Source organism: Pelophylax lessonae, assembly GCF_965119305.1.
Source record: "Pelophylax lessonae genome assembly, chromosome: 6".
Taxonomy (NCBI): domain Eukaryota; kingdom Metazoa; phylum Chordata; class Amphibia; order Anura; family Ranidae; genus Pelophylax; species Pelophylax lessonae.
In genome coordinates, this window is record NC_138773.1 from 106,779,688 (window position 1) to 106,801,210 (window position 21,523).

A 21,523-nucleotide genomic window follows, 5' to 3' on the forward strand; every position below is an offset into this window, starting at 1 on the left:
CAGGCCACCATGAGGCCCGCACTGCTCACTGGGTACACAGTGACAGGAGGACTCAGCAGTGATGTGGCGCTGGCTGTGGCCGCCGGTTAGCGACATGAATGATCCATAGTCTGTGTGTGCGGTTCCTTGATGATGCTGCAAACTGCCTGGAGGTACAGCCTGAGCGGAGGGAGCAAAAGTCACTGCTAAACCCCCTCCTCTGCCTGTGTCCCTGGCGGGTGCCAGTCTCGCCAACCCCTTGGTACGCCCCTGCCTACAGTTGACCTTGTGATCTGTACTGACCTCCTTCTGAGCTGCATGAGCCTAAACAAGTGGCTTAATATTATACTACTATTTTTGTCGGAGAACTAGGAAGATTGTGAGGAAACCTACATGTCCTCTGTTATTTCTTCCAAAGATAAGCGAGTTTATCTCAGACTTTATCATATATACAGTTGTATATTCTAAATATTAGACCTCTGTTTTCCTCTCAGCGGTCACAAAACGGATTTTCTTTATGCTATATGGTCCTACCCCAAGATACAATTATTCTGGAAGCAGGTGTGCAGATCAATTGAAGCTGCCTTAGGCTTGCCTAATTTAAAGTGATTGCAGAGTCTCTGTTATTTAAAAAAAAGACCTGTTATACTTAAGCCCCGTACACACGTACCGATTGTCGGCCGTAAATATTCGGCCGACGACCGTTCGGCCGATTGCAGGCTTGTTAGTATGATGCTTCCGACAGCGCATTTTCGGCCGAACAGAATCGGGTGTGCAGGCATTAAAATTTTTGTTGGCCGTCACCAGAACGGCCGATTGTTCGCCAGTCAGTACAGATTTCGGCCGACAGACAGCAGATTAGCAAGACTGGGCATGCTCAGAAAAGAAAAAAAGACAAGGAAAGTTAACCATCACATGACATCACTTCTGCAGTCGGCTGTTGTTGGCCGACAAAATTCGTGTGCAGTCTTTTGCAGTTTTTAGCAGACACGACAGCCCTGGACAAAAGATGGCCGATCGTTCGGCCGACGATCAGTACATGTGTACGGGGCTTTACCTCCTGTGTGCAGTGGTTTTGCACAGAGCAGCCTGGACCCTCCTCTTCTCAGGTCCCTCTTCGGCTCTCCAGGCCCCTCCCTCCTGTTGAGTGTCCCCACAGCAAGCAGCTTGCTATTGGGGCACCCGAGCCGAATCACCGATCCCTGTGTCCATTCAGACACAGAGGCCGTGACCTGGCCCCACCCCCTCTCTCTCCTGACTGGCTGGCTGAATGATTTTGATTGACAGCAGTGGGAGCCAATTGTGCTGCACTGATGTCTCAGCCAATGACACTCCTGCAACATCAGTGGATAAAGACAGACTGAGGGGGCCTGCTGCACACAGTTTTTTTTATCTTAATGCATAGAATACATTAGGATAAAAAAAACTTCTGCCTTTACAATCCCTTTAAGATGTCCCAAGGCATACCTCCTAAGGCTTTTCCATGAACTCTCATACAAAAAATGAAGAGTGCTGTACTTTTAAACCCCCAAAAAACATTTTAATCTTCTGGATATGATCTCTTCTTCACACTTTAAGTAGAAACAGCTAATTCTGTTCTCTCCCTTTACCAACACTGCTAGAGGTTCCCCAACATGTTTTTACAAGAACTGAGATCTTTGTCCCATTCCCATCTTGCAGCCTAAATCTAATATAGTTCTCTGAAGACCACAATTTTCTTTGTTCAATTCTCTTTATGTGGATATATATTTAACTGAAGGTACGGTCACCACTGTAAGGCCGGCCATAGACTGTTCAAATCTTGGCCGGTTCAGCAGGAACTGGCCGAGATTCGAACTGTGTGGGGACAGGCTGCATGTACCCAAGTTGATCAATCAGCCTGCCGGACTTTACCTGCGATTATTGCTAGCAGCTGATTTATTTACTAGCAATAATCACTGTCTTCTCCCGGCAGGGACAGCTTCCCCTGCTTCCCCCGCTGGGAGAATAAAATGTCTTGGCAGGAGGGATTCCCCTGTCAGCACTGTCTGTGTTGAAGGGGGAATCGTACAAATTTCTTTCCTGCGTTTATGGCCTGCCTAACTGATATTTTCTGCTTATTTATTCGAAAGGACATGACTGTGTAGTGTTTTCTGTATGTACTGTGAGGATTTTTTTTTTTTTTCAAGGAATCATTTTTAGACCCGGTTCACACTAGCGCGACTTGTCGCCTGACAAGTCGCGGTGGGTCGCCTGCCATAGATTAGCACAGGACCCGTTCTAATAGGAGCGACACAAGTCGCTCCGACTTAGAAAAAGGGTCCTGTACTACTTTGGGGCGACCTGGAGGCGACCTGCATAGACTTCAATGATATGAAGTCCGTGCATGTCGCGCCGAGGTCGCCCCAGCAAGTAGCGTCGCCCCTATGTGAACGGGGTCTTACTGTTTTTTTGCGATTGAATTGTATTGCATGTTTAAAAAAGCAGTTAAAAAAATAAAAATAAACCTGCATCACTTGCATCAAGCTTCTTGTGCTTTCCCTTTGACTTGCATGGGAAGAGAAGCAGTTGTGATGTGAACTCCTGTACAAACAGGCACTTATACTGCTTGCAAAGTGCATTTAAATTCCTGCCCGTGTTCAAAAACTAGGCCACTTGAAGTTCAATGTGGGTTCTGAAGTATGCTCAGCAATGGGAATGCAGCAGTTTGGGTGCAATGCATGTTTTTTAGGGTGCAGTGACCCTAAAATTCTCATATACTAATTTAAGACTTTGGATTCAATTCTGTATACGTTTTGTATATAAATATTTGTTCATTTTCCCATTTATGTATTTTATGTTTAGATTTCTTACTGGACCTCTGAACCTCAATGACCCTGAAGCCAAGTTTCGATTCCCCAAAATCTTTGTAAATACAGAGGATACATATGAGGAACTTCATTTGATTGTTTACAAGGTAATATATTATACTTGATGCTCTTGCTTAACTGAGTGAAGCGATAATCAGAATATGTAAGAAAACTGTAAATGTATATAGGACTGCAACTAACTATTTTCATAATCGATTAGTTGGTCAATTTATTGTTTCGATTAATTGGATAATAACCTTAAAAGTGTGGTGTATAATTTAGGTATTGTATGTGTAAAGTTTTTTTTTTTTTTTTAAATGCTATTTTATTCTTCAATGTCGATATGCAGTGGTAAATATAAATAACCAACTATATGGTTAGGGTTCAAAATCTCTAATCCACTCTGAGAATAACAGACAGAAGAGATATACTGTATATACTATTAGAGGTTGAATCTGGTAAATCGCATCAGACTCTGAGATCAAATTTTTTATTTAAAGAAAATTAAAAAGACTTTTGCCGATTTTAAGACCGAATGTAATATATTATGTAAGCCGGACTCCCTGGTCATAGGCAGGTGACTTGGTAAAAGATACCTGCACCTGCTGTCACTTATGCTGGCCATACAAAAACAATGACTTCCTTCAAAAACATTTTCATTTTAAGAACACTCGTTTGATTTTCTAATCGTTAGTGGGCTCAAATCGACGTTTGTTTCTCTAGCGCTCATTGACAGACGTAGTCCTTGGTGATACAGCACCTTCGGTTATGTTGCCTCCACAGGAGCAGGACTAGACAGGAAATTAAAAAGCTCTGGCCACACCCTAGGGGCAGTCCCAGAGGGTATATCCTCTCTCTCTCTGCCTCAGCAAATCAGTTATTTTCTGTCTAGTTAGGAGTAAGGACCTAGATACCTTGCTGGGATCTTAGGTCCTGGCAAGATTTTTTTCTTAAAGGATTTTTTAGACAGCTTTTTTCTCCAGTGTTTCTGTGAGATCTTCAAGCAAGAAAAGCTGAACTGGGCGACGGGCTGGATGTTGAGATCCGGTGGTCACCCCAGTTCAGCCTACGAGCGCGTGCAGGCCATAGCTCCGCGCTGGGTCGGCCGCGACAAAGTCCCATTAAAGGACTGACCCAGCGAGTTAAACGTCTCGCTGAAACGCCAAAGACCATGAGTCACGGCGTCCATATCGGTCGACAGCCCTCCCGCCCCGGTGGAGAGGGGTACTGTCAGGAGTTGGTGCCCGCCTGGTTCCGGTATGGTGAGTAGTATGTTCCCCCTTTTCCCCTGACGGGTCTTGTGGTGAACGCGGGCCCCTCTCTGTATGGTAAGATAGAGTCCCTCTCTATCCTATAAATGACACAGATCCTCCTACTTTGAGTGGGATTTTATGTGCAAAAAGCCAGGAGGCTTGGTTTGGGAGCTAACAATCTAATTGTATACATGTTAAAAATATTATAATCTGTGGCATTCTGGGAATCTTACGGTGATAAGAATAAGCTACCTACCAGTCAGAAGCCACGGACATGTAGACTGCCTTCCTAATCAGATCTCCAGCTATTAGCAGGCCTCCCGAATGGCCATGCGGTCCGCCAGGGCCGGTACCGCCAACCATGCCAAAACCCCATGCAGAGAGAGTGTTGTGTGCCCTGCAGCACACCGCTATTCAGTACAGGCCGCCGCCATTTTTTTTGCTTGATCGCACAAGCCGCCATTTTGGCGTAGCCTCGTGTCTCCAGCATGGGGGCGGCCATGTTTGAGGTGATCCAAACACCTCGTGGAGCTAGGGGAGGCGCCGGAAGGCGTGCAGAGGGGCGGAGCCGCCTCCTTTCTTCCTGGGCAGCCAGCCAAAAGACTTCCTGTTTGTCAAGACAGCGCTGTAACCTGTTGCAGTTAAACTCTGAGCATCAAGCGGTGAGCCTGGGGGTCTATCTCTCTCTCTCTCTCGATCGATAGGGATCCCTAGCAGGTAACACTAAGGGGCTTTTTGTGGCGCTGGGGGTCTGAAAAAAAAAAAAGAAGTTTTTTATTTTTGTATTATATTATCCAGGAAGTGACTGGAATTATCATGGACCCTGCCACACATATTCCCCCACCTGTTTCCCTCGAGGGGGCCACGGGACCCGCCGGTGCACAGAGTGTAGAGTCATTTACAGCAATTTTGGAGTCTATGGTGGCTCGGGTGGAGGCGGCCTGTCAGGGACGGGGGTCAAGGAAGCGACCCCCGCCTACCCCTATACTATCTGACACCTCTGACTCTGATTCAGAGATGGTCACTGCAGTTGCAGGTTCCTCTGCAAGGGCTGTTATCCCAGGTAAAGCCCCCTCAGACAGTGAGGAAGACGCTTCTTCTCCTGCTATAATTCAGGAAGAAGCATTGGTGGACGCACTAGTTGTGGCAGTGCAGGAAACCTTAAAACTTGAGGCTTTACCGGCAGAGGCAACTGAAACAGAGATTCCTTTTGGGACTAATAAGCCCATCAAAACGGTGAAGGTTTTTCCTGTACCCAAGTGTTTCGGTAATCAGATTAAAGGAGAATGGGAGCATTCTAAACGTACCTTTACTATTTCCAAGCGTATTGCTAGACGCTATCCGTTTGAGGAATCCATCATTAAGAAATGGACGGTACCACCAGTGGTGGATCCACCTATTTCCAGGCTGAATAAAGCCACGGTTATCCCAGTGGAGGACACTTCGTCCTTTAAGGATCCGGTGGATCGAAAGATGGAAGCAGAGTCCCGCACCATCTTCTCTCTGATAGGGTCAGCATTTAGACCAGTAATTGTTATTGGTCTAGTTTCCCAGACACTTACGGAATGGGCAAAGATGGTACGCCAAGACCTTAGGGGAAAAGATATTCCCCAGGAGACATCTGATTTGATGGAACAGATTATACAAGGGCTACAGTTTATCTGTGACGCAGCCTTGGACACTACTCCCCTATTAGGGCATGCATCTATGTCAGCGGTGATCCTCAGACGTGTGCTGTGGTTAAAATGCTGGTCAGCTGACCTAGGTTCCAAAAAGACCTTGACAAATCTCCCTTTTCAGGGGAATCGTCTATTTGGGGCCAACCTAGATGAAATCATTAAGGATGCCACTGGGGGCAAGAGTACTTTCTCTTACGTCCTCCGACAGTCGCCGCCTCTTCATATTCGTCACATATGGGGTATTAGACTTTGCTCCGAAGGAGTAGCTAGGCAACAGAATATGTTAACAATAAAGCTTTTAACATATCCCACCCTCAAGGGGTGGTCCCCTCAGTCAATACCCTCCTACTTCCTGCAACCATATCTCAGTTTTAATGTCTAGCTTGTCAGGAGTGGCTGGCTCTCTCTGTGCTGGGACTTTCTGTCCCAGACTCTTTCTTCTTTTTAATATTTTGTTTGAGTTTTTCTCTCTACCTTTATTTAGCTGTTATTTTGTCAGCGTTAGTTAGTTCTTCGGATGAAGAGGATCATGCGGACTGGGTCTCGGGCTGATCCCCCTGGTCGCAGGTCGTGGGTCAGTGGCTTCCCAGTCTGCCATCGAGCGTTCAGCCAGGTAACGCTCCTGGCATAGTGAACGACCCATCCCTGTTCGGTGCAGGGATGATTGGTGAGGTGGCTACCTCACTGGACGCTGTGCGGTTTCTTAACCCCCATTTTGTGCGTCTTGTCTTGCGACTCTCCCTGCCTCATGTGCAGCGGCTTGTTCGCCTGTGCGGGTCCCCCACGCCATGTGAGGTAAGTGTATTTATGTGGGGACCTGTCTGTCTGGGGGGGTGTCAGTCTGGGACTGTGTAACCTGCCTCTATTCACACTGCTTGTCTCCCTATCTCTCGGCTGCATGCTGTGGGCTGCAGGGGGGGGGGGGGGAGCTGTATGACACTGTGTGTGTCAGACTGGTCAGTGTGAGAAGCTGTGTGCTGTGGGGCATGTTTTTTTGGCATGTTTGGGCATATACAGCGATCGCTGCGGCGATCTGACATGTATTCTGATATTGGCATGTAATGTGTGTTTTAATGCACTGTGGAGCGGCGGTTTCGGCGCCAAACGACGCCATTTTGCCTACACCCGCTCCGGCTGCATGGTTTACATGCATGGCGGCCATTTTCTTGTAGCCTCCATAGGCTTACATAGAGCGCCCTGGCAGCATCACTTCCTCTTTCCAGGAACACCGATCGAGGCAGCAGCAGCGGCGAGGGTCTCCTCAAGTTTTATCCTTCTGTTCTTGCTATATCCTTTGCCTGTGTTCAGTTTGCATATTCCCTGTGGGGTCTCATTGTGCTTGAGTGTGGTGCGGTGGGCTGCGCTTGCCGCGCTTGCTTAAAAGGGGCAGTTAACCCTTGGTTGTCTGGCATTACAGGGGCAATGGATTCTCAGGAGGGCAAATTTCCTACAGTATTGGTGGAAAGCCAGGGGACCGCTGTTTCCCCCCCAGGGGGGGATTTAGCCACTATTGTGGCTGGCCTTGCTGCTCAGGTGCAAATGCTGGTGGCTGCTCAATCTACTAAAAGGCCCAGAGTTGCTCTTTCCTCTGATTCTGAGGGTGAAGGTGATGGGGCTGTTATGGCAGGGGCCTCCTTATCGGGGTCCCGCTCCTCTCTTGATCTAGTGGGGTCTGAGGTGGAGGCTGAAGTTGAGGGGGTTGATAATTCTCCCCCTGGCTCGCCTGAAGAGCTTGCAATCATGGATGAGTTGATTGCTTCCATTAAGCAAACGCTGCGTTTGCAGGACGAAGTGTGTCCCCCCGCTGCCTTGGCGGCTTATGGGACGCAGAGGAAACGCAGGACGCCGCAGGTTTTTCCCTGCAATGCTGATTTTCAGCGCGCTGTTAAGGATCAATGGCGTGATCTGCGCAAACCTTTTGCGGTACCAAGTAAATTCAAGCTGCGTTATCCTTTTTCGCCTGCCACTGATGAAAGGTGGTGTGTGCCTCCACCAGTGGATCATGCAATTGCGGTTTTGAACAAAGCCACTGCGATTCCTGCAGAGGGTTCCCCTGTTTTCCGTGATGCCACGGATAGGAGACTGGAGTCTCTTGCCCGTCATACTTATTCTGTTACGGGTTCTATGCTTAAGGCTCTGTTTGCTTCTCTCATGGCGGCCCAGGCGATCGCAAGTTGGACGCAGATGCTTAGGCGCGTCCTAGTGGCCGATTCGGCCTCGCCGGCGACCCTGGATATGGTGGATCAGATCCACCAGGGTGTCATGTATCTGTGTGATGCGGACCTGGACCTGATTCCGTTGGCTGCACGTGTGCACAGCGTGGCGGTGTTGTCTCGTCGCCTGGTTTGGTTAAAATGTTGGTCGGTGGACCAATCTTCACGTAAGACCTTAGCCAATCTGCCTTATGATGGGTCTCGCCTTTTTGGGGAGTCCCTGGATGTGTTGATTAAGGGGATCACCGGGGGTAAGAGCACTCTCTTGCCCCATTTCCCCAAGGCTAAGGGGGCTTCTGGGAAGAAGCATGCTAATTTTCGGCCCCCTCAGGGGTCCTTTCGTGCCTTTCGGCCGCACTACAAGGGCAAACCGTTCAAAGGTCAAGGCTCTCAGAAGAAGCCCTGGTCTGGTAAACAGAAGTCCGGCCAATCCGGACCTGCAGCCCATAACAGTTCGGCCTGAAGGGGCGCCCTCACCCAGTTTTGGGGTGGGGGGACGCTTGCTCGGTTTTCTTCAGCCCTGGTTGGCCCGTGTGCGGGACAGATGGGTTCTGGAAATCGTTCGATCTGGTTACAAGATCGAGTTTCTCTCTCGGCCGGAGAGCAGATTTTTTCCCTCAAATCTTCAGCTGTCTCCAGAGCGCTTGCGGGACCTGCACCTGGCGGTGCGGGACCTGAGGGCTCAGGGAGTGGTGGTTCCGGTGCCTCATCGGGACAGGTTTCGGGGGTTTTATTCCAATCTGTTCACCGTGCCCAGAAAGGAGGGCAAGGTTCGTCCGATTCTGGACTTGAAGGCTCTGAACCGCTCTGTGCGGGTTCGCAAGTTCCGCATGGAATCCCTGCGGTCGGTGGTGGCTGCCCTGGTTCCGGGGGAATTCATGGCCTCCATCGATTTGAAGGATGCGTACCTTCACATCCCCATATTCGAGGGTCATCAGAGGTACCTTCGATTTGCCATTGCGGGGGATCACTACCAGTTCGTGGCGTTGCCCTTTGGTCTCGCCTCGGCTCCGCGGGTCTTCACCAAGGTGCTTGCACCGGTTCTGGCATTATTGAGGGCCCAGGGCGTTTCTGTCCTGGGGTATCTGGACGACATTCTGGTTCGGTCTGCGACCAGCCAGGGTCTGGAGGAGGACCTGTCTGTCACGATGCAAACTCTGCAGGAGTTTGGTTGGACGATAAATTTTCCAAAGTCGACACGGAGTCCGTCGGTTCGTCTCCCCTATCTGGGAATGATACTGGACTCGGTGCAGGCGAAGGTCTTCCTGCCGGAAGACAAACTCAGGACTCTCCGGGAGGAAGTCAGGTCCCTCAGGGACGTTCCGAACTCGTCTCTGCGGACGTGTATGAGATGTCTGGGATTGATGGTCTCGGCCTTCGAGGCGATTCCTTTCGCCCAGTTTCACACGCGGGGTCTCCAAGCGGAGATCCTGTCCAGGTGGGACGGGCGACCTCAATCTCTGGATCTTCAAATCTCGTTGAGTCTTCGCACCAGGGAAAACCTTCTGTGGTGGCTCCAGTCCCCGTTGGTGTCCGGGGGCAAGTCGTTTCGTCCGATCTCGTGGACGGTGATCACCACGGATGCCAGCCTGTCGGGCTGGGGTGGTGTTCTGGGCGTTCTGTCCGCTCAGGGGACTTGGTCGGAGGGGGAGTCTTCCCTTCCGATCAACATTCTGGAATTGCGTGCGATAAGTCTCTGTCTTCATCGCTGGACGGACCGGCTGCAGGGTTGCCCGGTTCGGGTGCAGACGGACAATGCCACGGCGGTGGCCTACATCAACCACCAAGGGGGCACCAGGAGTGCCCGAGCGGCTCGAGAAGTGGCCAACATTCTGTCTTGGGCCGAGACTCATGTCCCGGCGATAACGGCAGTTCACATTCCGGGTGTGGAGAACTGGCAGGCGGACTATCTGAGTCGCCAGACCCTGGATCAGGGGGAATGGTCTCTCCATCCGGCTGTCTTCCAGATGTTGTGCGCGAAGTGGGGTCTTCCAGATGTGGACCTGTTCGCGTCTCGTCTCAACAACAAGGTGATGAGGTTCGTGGCAAGGACACGCGACCCTCGGGCAGACGCGTCGGACGCGTTAGTGGCCCCGTGGCATCAGTACAGGCTGATGTACGCGTTTCCACAGTTGCTGTCCAGGTTCCTTCGCAGGTTACATTCGGAACGCAACACGGTGATTCTTGTGGCACCGGACTGGCCTCGCCGGTCCTGGTACGCAGACCTCGTGAATCTGGCGGTCGACGCCCCGTGGCGTCTGCCTCTTTGAGACGATCTACTGTCTCAAGGACCGATATACCATCCTGCTTTACAGTCGCTGGCTTTGACGGCCTGGCTGTTGAGACCGAGGTCCTGAAGGAGAGGGGTCTCTCTCCGGAGGTCGTTCATACTTTAATCAACGCGAGGAAGTCTTCCTCGGGGAAGGTTTATTACCGTACTTGGAAGGCCTATTTTGCCTGGTGTGAGTCCAGGGGGTTTTCACCCCGCACCTACTCGGTGTCCCGTGTGCTGTCTTTCCTTCAAACGGGTGTTGATCAGCGTTTGGTGCTGGCTACGATAAAGGGTCAGGTGTCTGCTCTGGCCGTTCTGTTTCAACGTCCCGTGGCTTCCAACCCATTGGTTGGCACCTTTGTTCAGGGTGTGCGGCATCTGGTTCCCCCGAGGCGGGATCCTCTGCCCCCTTGGGACTTGAATCTCGTTCTATCTGTGTTACAACGTGCTCCTTTTGAACAGATCAGGGAGATCTCGTTGTCTATGTTGTCCAAAAAGGTCGCCTTTTTGGTGGCGATCACTTCGGCTCACAGAGTGTCGGAGCTGGCGGCTTTGTCCTGCAAGTCTCCGTACCTGGTTATTCATTTGGATAAGGTGGTCTTGCGACCTAATCCTTCTTTTCTTCCGAAACGAGTTTCGGAATTCCATCTTAATGAGGATATTGTCTTGCCTTCGTTGTGCACGAAGCCTAAACATCCAAAGGAGGTGAGATTGCACTCTCTGGATGTTGTTCGGGCGATTAGGGTTTACCTTAAATCGACTGAGTCTTTTCGAAAGACGGACTCCTTGTTTGTTCTTCCAGAGGGTCCTCGGAAGGGCATGGCGGCTTCGGCCTCTACCATCGCCAAATGGATCAGGCAGACCATTGAACAGGCCTATGCTTTGCAGGGGAAGGTTCCCCCTGTGCCTGTGAAGGCGCACTCTACTAGATCTCTGAGTACGTCTTGGGCCTGTCGTCATGGGGCTTCTGTAGCCCAGGTGTGTAAGGCGGCGACTTGGTCGACCGTGCACACTTTCACAAAATTCTACAAAGTAGATGTTCAGGCATCGGCGGATGCTTCCTTTGGCCGCAAGGTTCTTAGTGCGGCTGTTCCCTAGGGTCCCTTGTTGGGGACTCCTGGCTGTTGGGATAAGTTTTGTATCCCCTGGTTTTTTGTCTTTTCCTGGGTTGTTGCTCCTGTTGAGCACTTGTTTTTTTGCTGTTGCCCAGCTGGTTTCCTACCTTTGGTAAGGTTCCTTCTTTGATGCGGAGACTGCGTTGCCTTTCGGCGCGGATGCGTTTCCCACCCCTCATGTTTGCACTGCTTTGGGACGTCCCCATATGTGACGAATATGAAGAGGCGGCGACTGTCGGAGGACGTAAGAGAAAACGGAATTTTTGTAAAATCTTACCTGTAAAATTCCTTTCTCTGAGTCCTCCGACAGTCGCCGTCCCCGCCCCTCTTTTGGGGTTTGATTGTATACTCTACTGCTATTCCACTAAAACTGAGATATGGTTGCAGGAAGTAGGAGGGTATTGACTGAGGGGACCACCCCTTGAGGGTGGGATATGTTAAAAGCTTTATTGTTAACATATTCTGTTGCCTAGCTACTCCTTCGGAGCAAAGTCTAATACCCCATATGTGACGAATATGAAGAGGCGGCGACTGTCGGAGGACTCAGAGAAAGGAATTTTACAGGTAAGATTTTACAAAAATTCCGTTTTTTTGCCACAGGCTGCTAAAGCTAAGGGACCTCGCAACAAGCGAGGACCTTTCTTTACCGCCCATAAAGGGCGCCCGGCTGGTACTAGCGGGAAAGGCAAGACTCTTCCAGGAGGGTTCAAGAAGGGCTGGTCGGACAAGCAGAGGACCAACCCAGCCAAACCCGAAGCAAAGGAGTACACAGCCTGAAGGTGCGCCCCCACCCGGTTTCAGGGTGGGGGGACGTTTTCACCGGTATTCAGGACATTAGATCGAGCTTCAACCACTACTACCGGTGCGATTCTTCCCTTCCAACATTTAAGTACTACAGGAAGCGGTAGTTACTGTTCCCTGAATAGATCTTTTCCGTTACCTTTTCCTAAGATTAGTCCCTATACCTCACAGGAATCGGATCTGGTTGACCAGATAGGCCAAGTAGCCTCTAGTCGGGTGACTTCGGTCCCTGAGGTTCAACCAGAAAAGATCACCCTTCCTGATAACAATCTGGTATCTGATAAATGTGTGGGAACAGAAAACGACCAGACTTTCTCGGATGGTCGGGGCCAGATACCTCTAGGGACGCCTGGTTCAGATTCTATCAGCGCCAGTGGTCCTAGAAATTCTAGGCTGGCCTCCTCAAGCCGGCCTGGCCGACTTGGACATGCTAGTCGCAGACGTTCTGTGGGAACTTCGTCTCAGGGAGTGTCTGTGGTCTCAAGGACCAATTTACCATCATGCTTTACAGTCGCTGGGTTTAATGGCCTGGCCATTGAGACCCAAGTACTGAAGGACAGAGGTTTGTCTACTTCAGTCATTCCTACCCTTATTAAAGCAAGGAAAGCGACTTCCAGCAAGGTCTATTATCACACATGGAAGACTTATATTGCGTGGTGCGAATCTTTAGGATTTCCTCCACGTACCTATTCGGTGACTCGAATATTGGCCTTTTTGCAACAAGGGGTTGAGCAGAAGCTAGCCTTGAGCACCATCAAGGGTCAAGTTTCAGCATTAACAATCTTCTTTCAGAAACCTTTAGCTACCAAGTCCTTGGTGTGGAATTTCATCCAGGGGGTGCGGCACCTGGCTCCTCCAGTCCGCGCGCCCTTAACGCCCTGGGATCTTAATTTGGTTTTGTCGGTTCTACAGAAACCTCCCTTTGAAAACATCAGGGAGATTCCCTTGCTTACTTTATCCCAGAAGGTGGCCTTCTTGGTGGCTATTACTTCTGCTCGCAGGGTGTCAGAACTGGCTGCATTATCATGCCAGTCCCCATACCTAGTGATTCATAGGGATAAGGTAGTACTTCATCCTAAGCCATCTTTTCTTCCTAAGGTGGTTTCAGATTTTCATCTGAATGAAGATATTGTACTACCTTCCTTGTGTCCTCAGCCCAAGCATCATCGGGAACATGCGTTGCATTCCTTAGATGTGGTTCGGGCAATCAGGGTATACCTGAAAGCTACGGAATCATTCCGTAAGACGGATTCACTTTTTGTGATCACGGATGGCCCCAGAAAGGGTTTGCCTGCATCTGCCGCGACCATTGCCAAATGGATTAGACAAACGGTGGTACAGGCTTATTCTATTAAGGGTCAGAGTCCTCCGTTCCCTGTTAGGGCGCACTCCACTCGAGCGCTCAGTACTTCCTGGGCCTTTCGCCATCAGGCGTCAGTGGTCCAGGTATGTAAGGCGGCCACCTGGTCGTCGGTACATACCTTTACAAAATTCTATAAAATTGATGTGACGGCATCGGCGGATGCCTCATTTGGCCGCAAGGTTTTGCAGGCCGCAATTTGAGGAGACCGGTGGTCTACCTCGAGGGTTTTTTTCTGTTTGAAAAAAAAAAAAAAAAATTTTCTCTTTTTGTTGAGTCTCATCATTAAGGATGAGCATTGTAAACTTCTAGTTGGCACCGGTTGGGCCTTCTAGATTGGGATTTGATTTCATTTTCCCACCCCTCATTTGTGATACTGCTCTGGGACGTCCCGAAGGTGCTGTATCACCGAGGACTACGTCTGTCAATGAGCGCTAGAGAAAAATGGATTTTTGTAAAATCTTACCGTAAAATCCTTTTCTCTTAGCTCATTGACAGACGTAGTCCCCGCCCCTCTGTTTTTGAGTTGGGTTGGGTTAAAATCTCTAAAGACTGCTTTTTCACATAACTGATTTGCTGAGGCAGAGAGAGAGAGGATATACCCTCTGGGACTGCCCCTAGGGTGTGGCCAGAGCTTTTTAATTTCCTGTCTAGTCCTGCTCCTGTGGAGGCAACATAACCGAAGGTGCTGTATCACCGAGGACTACGTCTGTCAATGAGCTAAGAGAAAAGGATTTTACGGTAAGATTTTACAAAAATCAATTTTTTCAGCCACAGTGGCTAGAAGATTCGAAGGAGCAGAATGGAAAACTTCTTGGTCAAAGGAATTTTCAGTGTATGTGGTTCAGAAATTACATTCATTTTAAAACTGAATGTTAAAAGGTAAGTGAAATTTTTCAAACGGCATTCTTTTATTCAGTGAATGTACAAAGATTTTTCGTTTTGAGTATTCTCGTCCGAAAATCGATACGTGTATTGCCAGCATAATGCTCGGTTCACACCTATGCAGTTTGCTTTTGATCCGTTTCTGTAGTGCTTTTTGCTGTGCGTGTTTGCACACACGATTTTGCATTTCTTTATGCTTTTTTATTTTTTTTTATTTTTTGGCCAGTTCGTTGGGCAGATTAAAAAACGCAAATCGTGGCAAAAACCCACAATATGCTTTTCTGCAGCTTCTCCATTGAAGTTCTCCTGAACCAAAAAAACAGTTTTGCATTGAAAAAGTCCCTGACCCTTTCCAAATACACAACAGCTGGAAAAAGCATAGATGCGAATGTGCCCCATTGGAAACCATGATAAATGAATAGTAGTGCGTTTCTGCAAAAAGCACCAAAAAACGCATAGGTGTGACCCAGGCCTAGGACCTCCTAGTAGCAGCAGCATGATTTTTTTTGTTTTTTTCTTTCCCTGCTTATTTTGACAGAATTGTCGCAAAAAAGTGTGGACGACCAGATCGTCTCCATGTGGTTTCTAAGCGCTTTACTAGGCATTACCCCTACGAGGAGTCACTTAAGAAGTGGACCCTCCAGTTTCCAGATTAAACAAGGCAACCATGATTCCAGTTGAAGAGTCCCCGGCCTTTAGGAATTTAGCTGACCGGAAGGCGGAGGCTGTGGTCCGCACTATGTACACCTTAGCTGGTTAGGCAATGCGGCCTGTATTTACCATTGGCCTGGTGTTGCAAACTGACCGAGTGGGCTAAGCTCCTACACCATGACCGTGGAGGGAGAACAGCTACCCCCCTGCCTTTGCTGAGCTGGCGGACAAGCTGGTCCTGGGGCTTCAGTTTATCTGTGATGCCTCTTTTGATGCGGCTCCTCTGATATCTCGTCTTTCTGTCGCTCAAATGCTGGTCTGGGGACCAGACTTCTAAAAACGCCTTGAATGATCTTCCCTTTCAAGGAGATCACCTGTTTGGAGCTACCCTGGATGACATCATTAAAGGTCTCACGGGGGGGAAGAGTACCTTTCTTCTGCAGGCTACACGTCGTAGACGTGGACCTTCCTTCTCCGCTCATGAGAAGTTTTTTCTTCCTTCAGGGTCGACTGAAAAGGGCTCGCAGCCTTTCAGGGCCTCCTCTGACGAATCCAAATGATCCTGGTCTGCCAAGCCGAGAGCAGGCTTCTCCAGACCCGTGGACAAGGCTCCTTCTGCATGAAGGTGCGCCCTCACCTGTATCCGGGATGGGGGGATGTCTTCTATTATGCTTTCTGCTATCAAAAATGAAAAACATGGCTGTAGTTGCACTTTAAAAGTGGATCAACATATATACCAGGGGTATTGAATTAAAATTTATCGAGGTCCGGTCAGTAAAATTTTCTTGTAGCAGAGGTCCGAATATCATGTCGAAACCCGTGGCGTCTTTTCGCATGTGCCAAACAGCATGTTGCCGCAGCACCATGCGGCTTGGTTCTGCGCGATTTTGGGAAAAAAAGGTCAAGGACTTTTTTCTCTGTTTCTCGCGGGTAGTTCAGCCCGCGATGTGTGCGCCACATGCACAGATCTGAATCCCTCAGTCCCCACTGCTCATCACAGTCCCCTCCGCCTTCACATCAAGATCCCCTCTTGATGAGTGTCCTCAGGTTCCCCTTTACATCACCCCCCTCCACTCCTTTCACAGTAATGTTCTCACACTTCCTTGTCATCTACCCCCCCCCCCCGACAGTACTATCCTCTGCCCCTATTTACATCACCCCCCCATATTACTGTTCTCTGTCCCCACGATCCCCCCCCCACAATACAATCCTGAGCTACCCCGCATTACTGTCCTCAGCCCCTTTCACATTACTGTGCTTATTGTCCCCCGCATTACATTTCTTAGCCCACCCACATTACAGTCCTCAGCCTCCCCCAATTTAATGACACACACACATTACAGTCCTCAGTCCCCCACTTTATTGTCCTCTGCTCTCTCCACATTACAATCATCTGTCCCCCCCACATTACAGTCCTCAGCCTCCCCCAATTTAATGTCCCCCCCCTACACACACACACACACACACACACACACTACAGTCCTCAGCCTCCCCCAAATTAATATCCCCACCCCCCCCGCACACACACACATTACAGTCCTCAGCCTCCCCCAATTTCCCAATTTATCCCCCCCCCCCCCCCCCCCCACACACACACACACACACATTACAGTCCTCAGCCTCCCCCAATTTAATGACACACACACACACACATTACAGTCCTCAGTCCCCCACTTTATTTTCCGCCGCTCTCTCCACATTACAATCATCAGTCCCCCCCCCACATTACAGTCCTCAGCCTCCCCCAATTTAATGTCCTCAGGGCCCACCGAACATCACAGTCTTTAGGGCTCCACTTTGTCCTTAGCCCCCCCCCCCCCCCACTATGGTGTCCTCAGCCCACCACATCACAGTCCTCAGCCTCCCCACTTGAATGTCCTAACCTCCCCCCCACACCCCACATTACAATCCTCTGTCCTCCACATACACACACACACACACACACACACACACACACACACACACACACACACATCTCATCTAATTCGCTGTCCTCAAATACACACACACACACATGACTGTCCTCAGCACACACATTCCTCATTTTCAGCTTTTCAAACTAGTGTCCTCACTCCCTGGTGACTTCACCCCCTCCCTTACTGTCTTACCTTGCTTACACAGATCGAAGGTTGGAGGGAGGCACAGGCACAGCATATTTGGATGGAGGGGGGTGTTGCAAAATCGTGATTGGTTGCTAGGACTGCCCTTCATCCTAGCAGCCAATCCCTGCTTGTTAAACTCGGGCAGCTCCGCCATTCATCCAGAACTGTCCTGCCTTCTGCTGTCTGCTCTGTGAGGAATGGATTACAGAGCGACGGCAGGGGAACAAAAGGCTGCTAAATAGCGGTACCGCGGCGGTCCAAATGGAAACATGACGTGGGCCACATGTGGCCCGCGGTCCAACATTTAGTGATCACCGATATATACAATGTAACACCTTAGGTTTTGGTATTTTGGCAAGTAGTGAGATTGCACATGTTTCATCTGCTTTATTTGATCCTGCACTTAGGCCAGGAAGTGCCCACGCACAGGCCTATTGCCTTATCCATACTATCATGACCAATAATCCCCCACTCAGTTTCAATCTGCTGAATATCAGTCATCTTGAATGTATTCAGATCAAAAAGAAAATAAATAACAGTGTCTCAAACCTCTGTACCCACTTGGTTCAAGAGATAATGAAGCTAGTTTAACAGCTGCAGTGGATTATCCAATAAGCTCAGCTGGCAGCTAGAAGATGCTGGTGGTTTAATTTGAAGCTGCTTTTGGCTGTAAGCCTAAATGAAGAATCATGTTTAGACCTGGCAACAGCTGGCATCTGCAAAAGAGTTCCCACTTCTACTAATTGGGTAGGATGGCTCAAATAGAAATAATTTGACTGACTATTTGCTTTTAGAGTCCATTCACACTGTCATACTGCATTGGCACATGCAAGTTAGGCTTCTTGCACACGATACTCCTGTTTGAGCATTTCCTTTTTCAGCCGCAAATTCGCGCCTCTGAATATGCAATTTTTTTTTCAGATCAACAGTATGGGATCGTGTGCGTTCATTTGATCGCATTTGCGCGCATTAGGCGTAAATTACTGTCCAAAAATGCAGATTTTTTCTATTTTGTTCTTACTGAAGAATATGCGGCGCTCATTTATGCGCCTGTGTGCATAGGCACATTAAAATGAATTGGCTGTATTTTAGCTCATAAAAAAAAAAGCTATACTGAGCATTTTTAAGCTGCAGTGTGCAAGGGGCCTTAATGTATGTTGTGTAGGATGCCCATTCATTTTACTAAGCTACCTAATGCACCAAAATGTAGAAAAAAAAAGGTGCTTGCAGCATTTTCAGAAAGCAATTGCAACACATGTTACTGCATTGTAAGTTTGCTGAGAAGGTACATCGTTTCCACTGAGTGGTACGGTATGGTTCGGTTCAGTACGGTACGGTTCGGAACGGTATACCTTGCGTTTCCACTGCCAATAGTACCCTTTCATGATAGGCGTGGTGTAGCCGGAAAGCCGTGATGGACGATTCTCTGTCAACCAATCTAAGTTCTACAGAGTGTAGCTCCACCCTGTTGGTACGGTACTAATGTGCTTGGTACCCCACCGAAAGGGTCCCAAAAAAGTGGTACGGTACAGTTCGGAATTAGGGTACCATTCACAATGGAAACGGCAAAAATTGCATACCGTACTGAACCGAACCATACCATAACACTCAGTGGAAACGAGCCATTAGGGTGCCATTCAGATTGCGTGTTCCTGTGTGTTGCAGTAACACCCATTACCGCAGCATGATGGTGTGAGTTTGGCCCTTAAGCGGTAACCTGTCACCTTGGACATGTAATGGAAAAACAGTGGAAGCAATAAAAAGCCTACCCACTCAATAGGAATTGATAACGTCATACCTTCATGAATGCTGACTTAGTTGATAACGGATTTTTCTCAATATTGTAAGTGGATCTTCTGTACTGTACTTGAAGAAAACCCGTCAAAAGAAATGCAGAGGCCACCACTGTTTATCTGCCTAAATTGTGTTTTTTTTTTTTTTTTTTTGCATTCTGAGAATGTATTACCCCAGAACAAGTATGCAACTGATGAGTTGTTCAGAAAGATGAGCGATGGCAGCCCCCACATTTCTGTTTTTATGTTGGTCATTTTAAAGAGAGCTATAAAATATTTTTTTCCTAGGACCCTTGGAAAACCTCTGGTATTGACATCCATAATTGGTCATTTCAGATCAAGTTCTACCAAAAACGTGGAAACCAGCCCTAGCTTATCTGAAACTCAGTAGGGTACAGTGGAAAATCACCCAGAATTTTCCAACCCGATAGATAATTGTTTTCAGACCATTCTTGATGGCCTTTGTTGGGAACATCAATTCTTTGTGGATCAAACTGTCAAATGCAAGACCAATTGTTACCCATTGCAATAGATAATAAATTCTACATACTCCATTATTGAAGTAATAACAGCAGGATATGATTGGTTGCTATACAGGATTGCAGTATTACTTGCAGAAGTGATACTGTGAAATCACACATGCGATTGTGCCCTTGCCATATCCAATATAAACATGTTTAGTTACTGTTTAAGCCATATTGTCACTTGGGATTTGTGGCCCTTTAATCTTCCTGCTCAGCACATTACAGTAACCTTGGCGGGAGCAATTGAGAAGGTTTCATATTGGCCGTGTCTGGAATCAACAGCTGTATGTCACATTGCAGATTGTGTGACTTTGCCGTCTAGACAATAAGCGTGAATGAGCTGCCGTTGAAGCCAACTCCTGAGGCACTCCTAAGCTTTTGTTTCCCCTTATGATAAAATTAGAAAGTACAACATGGATTCCCCTGACAGCATTGTATGTAATGAAGATTTAATTGTTATGGTGAATCTAGCCAGGAGAACAGATGGCTTGGTGGAATAGTAACACTTCTGTAAATGCTAAATAAGATCTTCTTTTTCATTGCAGGCCATGAGTGCCTCGGTGTGTTTTATGGTTGATGGTGAGTATAAGGATTGCAGGACATATAATGCACCCATACACAAGGCATGATTGTTCATTAATTCACGATCATATAACTTTTCTTTTGAGTGATATAGCCTCTGTTAGAAAACCATTGCTTAGCCGTTATTTTCATTGGCTACACTTAACGAGAAACAAGTTCAACTCATGATCTCCTCTCGTTGCCTTTAGCTGGTTATTAAATGTTGGTGGTGGTGATCGTTCTACACTGACAATAAGGGGTCCATTTAAACGTTTGTTGGACAAATGTCACATGCATTTTTTCAGGCTGCACAAATGTTTCCGATATTTTTTCTAATATTATTTCCTATGATCATCAGCTTCATCTAGTAGTGAAAATGCAGCATATTTTCTGATTGAAGTATTTTAGAATAATACAATTAATTGTGGCCACTAGATGGAGCTTACAATCATAGTAAATAATGGTATTAGTGTCGGTTCACACTATTCCGACCCGAAGTCGCCGACTTCGAGCGACTAATGAAGTCGCCCGTGCGGCGTGACTTCGCCGCGGCTTGCAACGACTTCACATAATGGAAGTCAATGCAAGTCGCTCAGACTTTGCAAAAAAAAAAGGTGCAGGAACGTTTTTCTAAGTCGGAGCGACTTGAGTCGCTCCTATTAGAAGGGGAACCATTGCACTGCATGGACTGCTACTTGTCAGGCGACCAAGTTGCCTGACAAGTCGGAACAGTGTGAACCGGCACTTAGAGAAAATAGAGGGGGAAGTTTGTGCAGTCTGGACAAATGCTTGTGATATTTATTCAACAAACCTTTGAACTCATCTGATTATGGTTCTCTAAATTTTTTGCACACATGCAGCATGGTCAAATACTGTAAATAGCACAGGCTTCTTAACCACTTAAGGACCGGAAGGTTTTACCCCCTTAGGCCCCTTTCACACTATCCATCCGTCGGACGGATTCCGTTATTCTCAGTGGGGGATCGAGCCGCCGATCCCCCGCTGAGCAGGAGGATGACAGCTGTGTCTCAGCGCTGTGTGCAGAGACACAGCTGTCAGTTCCCCATGCATCTCTATGGGGGAAATTGGATGGGAACGGACCGCTGGACGGATGGAAAATAGGGTTTCCATACGTCCAGATTTGACGGATCGGATCGGATGTCAGCAGACATGTCTCCGCTGACATCCGATCCCCCATAGAGATGCATGGGGGGACCATTCAGATCCGCCAAAAAAAACGGACAGGTGGATCTGAACGGTCCGCCTGTGTGAAAGGGGGCTAAATGACCAGGCCATTTTTTGCAATACGGCACTGTGGTACTTTAACAATTGCTTGGTCATGCGCCACTGCACCCTAAAAAATTGATGTCTTTTTTTCCCACAAATAGAGCTTTCTTTTGGTGGTATTTGATCAACTCTGAAGTGTTTTTTTTTTTTTTATTTATTTTTGATATTTTTTTTTATTTTTTGCACTATAAAGGGGAAAAAAAAGCGACAATTCTTACAA

General features: G+C 48.2%; 1 protein-coding gene across 1 annotated transcript in view; it reads left to right on the forward strand.

Annotated features, from left to right (window-relative positions):
- CCZ1 (CCZ1 homolog, vacuolar protein trafficking and biogenesis associated) overlaps positions 1 to 21,523 on the forward strand; it is a 110,115-nt gene that overhangs the window by 66,465 nt on the left and 22,127 nt on the right. Inside the window, exons 11-12 of the mRNA XM_082262086.1 lie at positions 2,803 to 2,914; positions 20,001 to 20,034. Coding sequence (XP_082118212.1) covers positions 2,803 to 2,914; positions 20,001 to 20,034 — 146 coding nt within the window. The remainder of the gene's footprint in view (positions 1 to 2,802; positions 2,915 to 20,000; positions 20,035 to 21,523) is intronic.